The sequence below is a fragment of the Protomyctophum bolini genome (genome assembly GCF_963924005.1).
Source record: "Protomyctophum bolini genome assembly, chromosome: 24".
Taxonomy (NCBI): Eukaryota; Metazoa; Chordata; class Actinopteri; order Myctophiformes; family Myctophidae; genus Protomyctophum; species Protomyctophum bolini.
In genome coordinates, this window is record NC_137885.1 from 265786 (window position 1) to 276486 (window position 10701).

A 10701-nucleotide genomic window follows, 5' to 3' on the forward strand; every position below is an offset into this window, starting at 1 on the left:
GGCAGGCACTTAATTCAATCATCATCATTTTGCAAAATAAACTTTAAAGCCTTTGAGTTTGAATCTTTGTTTTTTCTATCATTATCATTGATTGACCATTACTATTTGGCTACCATATTTATAAAATATCACACAGCAAACGATACTTTAACTCCACAATCAAACACTTTATTAAAAATAATAACAGGCAGGAGGCAGCAGCCGCAGCACAGTCGTGCACTTAACAAACCAACATTAATAATCATTGCACACGCACATATAAACGGAAGAAAAGAAAATCGCAGAAACCGAGTTTCTGTTTGCTTAAAAAACAGCAGCAAAAAAATAAAATAAAAAATACTAACTATAAACTCGTAGTGCAATAACTAAAGTAAACGGAATAAGAAAAGAAATAACAGTTAAAACAGCAGCGATAAAGTGAAACAGTGTCAGTGATAAATAAAAGGGCTATAGGCAGAAACCGAGTTTCTTGCACACAATAAAATAAAAAAATAGCCAATTTGAACACCTAAAATATAAATACAAAGAGCACTTCAAACTTTAACATTTTAAATAAAATAAATATATAAAAAACACACAAAGCGCAACACAGCAAATCGATCTTTATCCTCCTAATGGCCAAAGGCCTATTGCGCATGGAGAAAGAGAAGTGCGTCGACCGTTTCAGGAGCAAGTCGTGTTCGCCTCTCCTCGATAGTGCGGCCTGCTGCACTGAACACTCTCGCTGCTGCTGCTGCTGGCTGGCACACATAGAATTTGTCTTGCCAACTGAGAGAGTTTTGGATAGGTTTTGCAGTTTGAGTTCCACCAGCCCAGCACATCCTTCTCGTCGCTCATAGTTGGCCTCTGTCTGATGTAGCTCTCCACCTCATCATCTTCCTCTTCCTCTGCGAACACATTCTCCCATGCATCAAATGCAGGACGGGCGCGCTTAGGAGTGGGCGCAGCAGCCGCTGCATCAGATTCATCACCACTCGCAATGCCAGCGGCATCCTCCCCCTCAACAACCACCGCTGCTGCTGGCAGACCTGCTGCTAAACGCAACTTGACATACTCGTGCACATTGTCCCTTTCGTGCCTTTCCATCATGCGCAGCTGGTTGTATTTGGGCCACAGAAAAGTTGCAGCCTTGTGGAGATCATGCAATATTATTTTCTTGTCCATCCACTCTGCATGGCGCTGACGCACAAAAGCCTGCTGTGCCGTGTCGAGTGGGTTTGGCCGACAATGCTTTGCAGCTTTGTTGACCACAGACAGACGAGCTGAAGAGTGGGGTATTTATAATAATAATAGCTCAGATTTATATAGCGCTTTTCTGAATACCCAAAGCGCTTTACAGGGAACACTAAGAACAGACTTTATTAAGAGAAAAAAGACAAAATAAAACATAACAGATACAGGGTTAAAAAGATAAAAGGATAAGCGAGACGTCAACTGGGGAAAGCTGAGGTTTTGAAAGAGAGGAGAGAGGGAGCAGCTCTGAGGTGGTTGGGGAGTTCATTCCAGAGTTTGGGGGCCGAAACGTAGAAGGCCCTGTCACCCCAGGTGCGGTACTTGGCCTTGCGGACCTTCAGGAGGTTGGCTTCACTGGACCTGAGGGAACGGGGGGGGGACATATGGTTCAAGAAGATCGGAAAGATAGGGGGGAGCCAGGTTATTGAGAGCTTTGTAGGTGGTGAGCAGGATTTTGTAGTGAATTCTTTGTTTGATGGGAAGCCAGTGTAGGTCGTGGAGGACGGGTGTGATGTGGTCTCTGGAGCGTGTACTGGTGAGCAGGCGGGCAGCGGAGTTTTGCACGTGTTGTAGTTTATTGAGGACTTTGGAGGTGGTGCCATAGAGTATACTGTTGCAGTAGTCAATCCGGGATGTGATGAATGCGTGTATGAGGGTTTCAGCGGCAGTGAGAGACAGAGAAGGCCGGAGGCGGGCGATATTCCTGAGGTGGAAGAAGGCGGTTCGGGTGATCTGGTTTATGTGGGGGAGGAATGAGAGGGTGGAGTCAAATGTATTTGTCCCCCTCCAGCTCGCGCTGTGCGTCCCGAAAGGGCTCGAGGAAGGCCACAAGAAAGGCCAGCATGTCGTTGGCAACTTTATCCACCTTATCAGCCTCGCCACGAGCCTCCATCTTCTCGTGCAGCTCTGTATATATGTCCTGGATAGAACGCATACTGGAGTGACATCGAGCTGAACCTCGTGTCCACCATCTGCAGCAGGGTCTTGGAAAGAGACGCTTGCAACCCCGACTGCTTGGCATATCTATTGATTAATAATAAAATAATAAGTATTAATAGCCTAATTATAGTATCATAATCATATCCATCAAAGTGTTATGTATTGTATAGGCCAGGGGTAAACAAAGCTTACCTCACAAGGGCTTTCGCTGCGGTTATTGTTTCCGCTATGTCGGAGGCCTTCGCTTTAAGAGCGTCATCAACGTGCAGCCCATGCCTGAGTACTGTATTCAGAACGTGATCCTGACAGTCAAGTCTGACGTAGGGCTCTAGGGCCTTGACAATGTTCGAGCCCTGGTCAGTGACCCAAACGATTTTGGACAGAGAAAGCGGATCAAGACCAAATCTCGTCACCAGGATCTTAACGAGCTCTCTCCTGATGTTTTCCCCGTTTTTTTTTTCCTCCAGTGGAAACATCATTGTGGCCAGGTTCTTCCCAACCAAACTAAAATCCTCCTTCACATAATGGCATGTAATGGCCATGCAGTGAAGTTTCCTGAAATCATCGGTCCACACTCCTTTTTTCAGGTGTTTTTTTAACTGCGCTATTAAGGCCCCCCTTTTCTCCTCAGCCATGGCCTTGCAGTGCTTCTGTATAGTGTTCGGGCAGGGGATAACGGAGCTTGCAGGCACTTTTCCGTGCGTAGCCCCGACGTTTATCAGCTCCTGGGCCAATTCGAGAAAGCCTTCCCCTTCCACAATTAAGAACGGCCTCATGTCCTTTGCGCAGAATTTGACGCATTGTTTTGTCACTGCCTGCTTGACCCGCAGAGGGACAGATTCAGCACGCTTTACAACAAATAATTCGTCTGCGAGGCTCCTGGCGCTGGTGCCCCTGGGCAAACCTTCCCCTTCTTGTTTTCAATCACAGTGTATTCTCCCGTTTCAAATTTATTTTTTATCACAATCACATCCATCTTCTTTATTGTAGTACTGCACTCTGTTTTGTTTTTTAGACTGACCTGTTGTTAACCTAGGCTGACACGCCCAAGGCCATCGCATACCCTGCCACTTGTCTGATTTATGGCCCTGTTAGGAACCGATCTCCATACTAAAGGTGTTAGATCGTGAATGCATTGTGTGACTTCAGAGGGCTTGTAGATCGAATGGCTATTCGGTGCGCAACTTCGGTGCAATTAGAGCCCCAGGCCATTGGCAGCGTGCGCACGCCTGTCTGTCTGTGCAATTGCAGGCACTCTCTCTCACAAAGTGAAAGTGGCTACTGCGCTTCACTCCACAATAGTAAAAATGAATCGCCAAGATTCAGCAGCGCAACCCTCTTCATAATAAATAAATACACAACATTACACAAACAAAATTATTTTTATTAGAACTATTATCCCTATTACTACAAAAACAATGTTTTATTGCATAAACTTATGTATTCACTATTCATTGATTCACTAGTATACCAAAATCCATTTGAAAAAATGGCTCTCACAGTTCTTGGGTGAAATAATGATATGCGATTAATCTAGATGAATTAACTACAAAGCCTCTGATTAATTAGATTAATTTTTTAATCGAGTCCCAGCTCTAATATATATATATATATATATATATATATATATATATATATATATATATATATATATATACAATGTATAACCATGCTAATGAATGGTTGATTTGTGGGCGTAACAATGATGTCATCTCCAGTCTCCAACCTAATTTGGAAGTGTATGAAGTCACTCCTCTCTATAACACAACTTGTTACCGGTATGTTATATTAACATCAATGCATTGATTGTTTCTATAGCTCATTGTGCATAATGCATAGCTTTTTGAGGGCCTCCTTTGTTTGAGGGCCTCATCCTAGCGATGATTTTATTGGCTGAGCCAAGTACATATTGATGATAAAAGTGAGGGCAGCAAAGTGAAGACGGACAAGTGAGGATGCAAATTGTGATTGGCCAGAACGAGATGATGTACGATGATAAGAGATCCGGCGCTCACTTCACACGGGTGTGATTCTATTCATTTATTCACGGAGATCGTTTCAGTGAACGGAGTTTCAGTGAACGGAGAAGAGTCGGTGAGTTGTGCAGTGAGCGCACAGTACACTGTGATGCGTGGTCTCGCAAAAGCGTCGCTGGCTTTGAAAGGATTTAGCCGGTGTTACATCACGAAGAAGCACCCGTCTACTGTAACAACGACCATTAGTCGAGGACCAGCGAGCACACAGAACGACCAGGGCGATGACGTCTATGACGTCGTCATATCCGGAGGAGGGATGGTGGGCTCGGCCATGGCTTGTTGTTTAGGCGCGGATCCCAATCTGCAGGGGAAGAGGATTCTGCTGCTCGAAGCGGGCGGCAAGAAAGCGATGGACGGCGTCCCCGAACACTACAGCGCCAGAGTCAGTTCCATCAGCCGCGGCTCCGCCGCCCTCCTTCGTGGCGTGGGAGCGTGGGACCACATCACGGCCGCGAGGTGCAAGCCCTATCGGACGATGCAGGTCTGGGACGCCTGCTCCGACGCCCTGATCACGTTCCATCGCGAGGACGACCCGCGGGGCGGCGGCGGCGACATGGCCTACGTCGTGGAGAACGACGTCGTGGCGGCCGCCCTCTCCAAACGGCTGGACGGTCTCCCCGACAACGTGGAGGTCAAGTACGGCTCCGAGGTGGCGGGTTACGCTTGGCCGAATTCCGTGGCCGCCGCCGACTCCGCGCCCTGGGTCCGGTTGACGCTGGGCGGCGGAGAGACGCTCCGAGCCAAGCTCCTGATCGGCGCCGACGGAGCCAACTCGGTGGCGAGGCGAGCGTCGGGGATCCGCACGGCGGGGTGGAGCTACGAGCAGTCGGCCGTGGTGGCCGTGCTGCACCTGTCGGAGCCCGCGGCGGCGGAGAACGCGGTCGCGTGGCAGAGGTTCCTCCCCGCGGGGCCCGTGGCCATGCTGCCGCTGTCGGACACGCGCAGCTCTCTGGTGTGGTCCACCGGCCTCCGCCGCGCGCGGGAACTGCTGCAGCTGGACCCGGGGAGCTTCGCGGACGCCGTCAACTCCGCCTTCCGGAGCGACGGGAACCGGTCCGGCTCCCTGTTCCGCAGCGCGCTGTCGGTTCTGACGCCGTCTTCTTCCGCCGGCGCGGCGCGCCGCCAGCTTCCCCCGCGCGTGTCCGGCGTCGGCCCGAAGAGCCGCGCGGCGTTCCCCCTGGGACTGGGCCACGCCGCGGACTACACGAGGCGCCGGGTGGTGCTGGTCGGGGACGCGGCGCACCGCCTGCACCCGCTGGCCGGCCAGGGAGCCAACCTGGGCTTCGGGGACGTGGCTTGCCTCGCGCGGGTCCTGAGCCGAGCGGCCTCCGACGGGAAGGACCTGGGAGCCGCGCGCCACCTGCTGGAGTACCAAGCGGAACGACGGCGGCACAACCTCCCCATGATGGCCGCCGTCGACCTCGTGAAACGTCTTTACTCCACCGACGCCGCGCCCCTGGTCCTCCTGCGCACCTTCGCTATGCTGGCCACCAACGTGCTTCCTACGCTGAAAGAGCACATCGTGGCGTTTGCAAGCAAGTGACAGGTTTTGGTTGACTCGGATTGATTGGTCGTGGTGACGCACGATATCATCGGTGGCATAATGGGAATCTGCCGTATCGGCCGTAAAAATGCCATATCGGAACGGTCTCAAACTAATCCCAATTATTTAATCGGCAAACAAAATTTAAAATGGAAAAATCTAATACGATGTCAAATCAAAGTAGAAACAAACCTTGCATTTTTCAACATTTAATTTGTGTCAAACAGACACTTGGAAATGAGTATAGGCTATTTATTGATTACTACTTTTAGTAATAAATTAATACTTTATTAACGGGCGTTGGTCCAGAAATCAGATCAGAAATCGGGCATAATTTCATAATTGTGAATAGTTCATCAAGTCCTTGCGGTCTGGTTTCCATTTAGCCATTTAGGCCCTATATGCAACAGTGGTGTTTTCGTCGACTAAAACTAATGACGAAAAATGTTCGTCGACTCTTTTTACACTGACGAAAACTAAATGGAAACTAAAGCATAACTAAGCTATGATGACTAAAACTAAGACTAAATATACTGACAATTTCGTCAACAAATAAATACTAGACTAAAGTGTTAGGGACTAGTGGACAAGAGATCCAGCATGAGTCATTGTATACACTTGGTTGCATGCTGAAAACAGTGAGAGTAAAATCAGCCATTACGAAGGCGTCAAGACAAAACACATCAACTGTAGATTTAGTCGACTAAATTCACATGATATTTAGTCGACTGAAACTAGACTTAACACAGGTGACTAAAATGTGACTGAAACTAAATGAAAACTATTCAAGAGACTATGACTGAAACTAAAATCAAAATGTGCTGCCAAAAACAACACTGCTATATGCAATCAAAATCAAGGTGATATTGGTCCTGCAGTGGCCGTTTGATTGGACTCATTAGTTGGGTCAGTTATTAGCATAATATGTGATCATACCCATAACATCCTATATGAGGCAAAAAAGACCAAATTTCATCATTCTTTAAGTAGCATGTGACATAACTAGGGGGTTTTCATGGTTCCGAATCCATTCCAAGCATTAGTTTTGCACAAAAACACTCCTTAGGCCATATACACCAAATACACCAAATGTGCTGACCTCATCACGTTTGTGAGGACGGCTATGGCCGTTTTCCTCCCAAGGAGTGCAAAACTAATGCTTGGAATGGATTCAGAATCATGAAAACCCCCTAGTTTCATATGTCACATGCTACTTAAAGAATGATGAAATTTGGACTTTTTTTGCCTTATATAGGATGTGTAGGAGCCATTAGAAGAGAGGCATTATTTGTATTATTATTACCAGTATTATTTTTGACCACCTGGTGGCAGGCTTGAGAAACACAGCACATAGAAGGTGACCACTTATAAAGGTGACACACAGGGGCACTAGGCAGGAACTAGACACAGGGTATGGTGGGAGTAGAGTTCTCATCGGGCCCAAAATTTGAAGCCCTGCATGGCCCGGCCCTAACTGGATGGGCCCGAGGCCCGGCCCTATTAATTACCGCAACGTTAGACCTGAAAGCCCTAAAAAAGCCCAAAAAAAAAAAGAAAAGAATATCGCCACTAGATGGCATAGGCGCATAGGCGCCAATGCCATTTCTAGAGTGGTGAGTCAAGAACAGACTTAATTATATTAGCCTACTAATTATAATCGGCGAAATGGAAACTTTCTTTCACATCATGTCCAATGATAACATTACAGTCAGGCAGAGACCAATAGACCATAATACACAACACAAGTAGGCTACTGATTTTTTACTGTGACTTAACTTCATAGTGTGTTACTGTTTTGTACTGTCACTGTGCGTGTAACTGTGGAATGTGAGGCTTGAGCCGTGGGGCTGCGTGCCACTGCCTGCATCTTAAATGCGATGAGGCGGAGCGCGGACGGTTATGCAAATGTTGTTAATGCTTTCTTGCTTTGTTTCCTTTGTCTATTCCTAAACAGTAAACACATGAACTAACACCTCTCTCACCTCCTCATGTCATGAATCTGGCCAGGCAGGAACTCTGTTCTGTTGTTGTCGACACAGTGCAGGGCAGGCACTTAATTCAATCATCATCATTTTGCAAAATAAACTTTAAAGCCTTTGAGTTTGAATCTTTGTTTTTTCTATCATTATCATTGATTGACCATTACTATTTGGCTACCATATTTATAAAATATCACACAGCAAACGATACTTTAACTCCACAATCAAACACTTTATTAAAAATAATAACAGGCAGGAGGCAGCAGCCGCAGCACAGTCGTGCACTTAACAAACCAACATTAATAATCATTGCACACGCACATATAAACGGAAGAAAAGAAAATCGCAGAAACCGAGTTTCTGTTTGCTTAAAAAACAGCAGCAAAAAAATAAAATAAAAAATACTAACTATAAACTCGTAGTGCAATAACTAAAGTAAACGGAATAAGAAAAGAAATAACAGTTAAAACAGCAGCGATAAAGTGAAACAGTGTCAGTGATAAATAAAAGGGCTATAGGCAGAAACCGAGTTTCTTGCACACAATAAAATAAAAAAATAGCCAATTTGAACACCTAAAATATAAATACAAAGAGCACTTCAAACTTTAACATTTTAAATAAAATAAATATATAAAAAACACACAAAGCGCAACACAGCAAATCGATCTTTATCCTCCTAATGGCCAAAGGCCTATTGCGCATGGAGAAAGAGAAGTGCGTCGACCGTTTCAGGAGCAAGTCGTGTTCGCCTCTCCTCGATAGTGCGGCCTGCTGCACTGAACACTCTCTCGCTGCTGCTGCTGCTGGCTGGCACACATAGAATTTGTCTTGCCAACTGAGAGAGTTTTGGATAGGTTTTGCAGTTTGAGTTCCACCAGCCCAGCACATCCTTCTCGTCGCTCATAGTTGGCCTCTGTCTGATGTAGCTCTCCACCTCATCATCTTCCTCTTCCTCTGCGAACACATTCTCCCATGCATCAAATGCAGGACGGGCGCGCTTAGGAGTGGGCGCAGCAGCCGCTGCATCAGATTCATCACCACTCGCAATGCCAGCGGCATCCTCCCCCTCAACAACCACCGCTGCTGCTGGCAGACCTGCTGCTAAACGCAACTTGACATACTCGTGCACATTGTCCCTTTCGTGCCTTTCCATCATGCGCAGCTGGTTGTATTTGGGCCACAGAAAAGTTGCAGCCTTGTGGAGATCATGCAATATTATTTTCTTGTCCATCCACTCTGCATGGCGCTGACGCACAAAAGCCTGCTGTGCCGTGTCGAGTGGGTTTGGCCGACAATGCTTTGCAGCTTTGTTGACCACAGACAGACGAGCTGAAGAGTGGGGTATTTATAATAATAATAGCTCAGATTTATATAGCGCTTTTCTGAATACCCAAAGCGCTTTACAGGGAACACTAAGAACAGACTTTATTAAGAGAAAAAAGACAAAATAAAACATAACAGATACAGGGTTAAAAAGATAAAAGGATAAGCGAGACGTCAACTGGGGAAAGCTGAGGTTTTGAAAGAGAGGAGAGAGGGAGCAGCTCTGAGGTGGTTGGGGAGTTCATTCCAGAGTTTGGGGGCCGAAACGTAGAAGGCCCTGTCACCCCAGGTGCGGTACTTGGCCTTGCGGACCTTCAGGAGGTTGGCTTCACTGGACCTGAGGGAACGGGGGGGGGACATATGGTTCAAGAAGATCGGAAAGATAGGGGGGAGCCAGGTTATTGAGAGCTTTGTAGGTGGTGAGCAGGATTTTGTAGTGAATTCTTTGTTTGATGGGAAGCCAGTGTAGGTCGTGGAGGACGGGTGTGATGTGGTCTCTGGAGCGTGTACTGGTGAGCAGGCGGGCAGCGGAGTTTTGCACGTGTTGTAGTTTATTGAGGACTTTGGAGGTGGTGCCATAGAGTATACTGTTGCAGTAGTCAATCCGGGATGTGATGAATGCGTGTATGAGGGTTTCAGCGGCAGTGAGAGACAGAGAAGGCCGGAGGCGGGCGATATTCCTGAGGTGGAAGAAGGCGGTTCGGGTGATCTGGTTTATGTGGGGGAGGAATGAGAGGGTGGAGTCAAATGTATTTGTCCCCCTCCAGCTCGCGCTGTGCGTCCCGAAAGGGCTCGAGGAAGGCCACAAGAAAGGCCAGCATGTCGTTGGCAACTTTATCCACCTTATCAGCCTCGCCACGAGCCTCCATCTTCTCGTGCAGCTCTGTATATATGTCCTGGATAGAACGCATACTGGAGTGACATCGAGCTGAACCTCGTGTCCACCATCTGCAGCAGGGTCTTGGAAAGAGACGCTTGCAACCCCGACTGCTTGGCATATCTATTGATTAATAATAAAATAATAAGTATTAATAGCCTAATTATAGTATCATAATCATATCCATCAAAGTGTTATGTATTGTATAGGCCAGGGGTAAACAAAGCTTACCTCACAAGGGCTTTCGCTGCGGTTATTGTTTCCGCTATGTCGGAGGCCTTCGCTTTAAGAGCGTCATCAACGTTCAGCCCATGCCTGAGTACTGTATTCAGAACGTGATCCTGACAGTCAAGTCTGACGTAGGGCTCTAGGGCCTTGACAATGTTCGAGCCCTGGTCAGTGACCCAAACGATTTTGGACAGAGAAAGCGGATCAAGACCAAATCTCGTCACCAGGATCTTAACGAGCTCTCTCCTGATGTTTTCCCCGTTTTTTTTTTCCTCCAGTGGAAACATCATTGTGGCCAGGTTCTTCCCAACCAAACTAAAATCCTCCTTCACATAATGGCATGTAATGGCCATGCAGTGAAGTTTCCTGAAATCATCGGTCCACACTCCTTTTTTCAGGTGTTTTTTTAACTGCGCTATTAAGGCCCCCCTTTTCTCCTCAGCCATGGCCTTGCAGTGCTTCTGTATAGTGTTCGGGCAGGGGATAACGGAGCTTGCAGGCACTTTTCCGTGCGTAGCCCCGACGTTTATCAGCTCCTGGGCC

General features: G+C 47.2%; 1 protein-coding gene across 1 annotated transcript; it reads left to right on the forward strand.

Annotated features, from left to right (window-relative positions):
- Positions 1-4299: 4299 nt before the first annotated feature.
- LOC308311467 (ubiquinone biosynthesis monooxygenase COQ6, mitochondrial-like) lies at positions 4300-5751 on the forward strand (the record flags this gene model as incomplete). The annotated part of the gene is made up of 1 exon (XM_080758155.1): positions 4300-5751. The coding sequence occupies one exon, from the start codon at positions 4300-4302 to the stop codon at positions 5749-5751; it is 1452 nt and encodes a 483-aa protein (XP_080614281.1).
- Positions 5752-10701: the final 4950 nt, after the last annotated feature.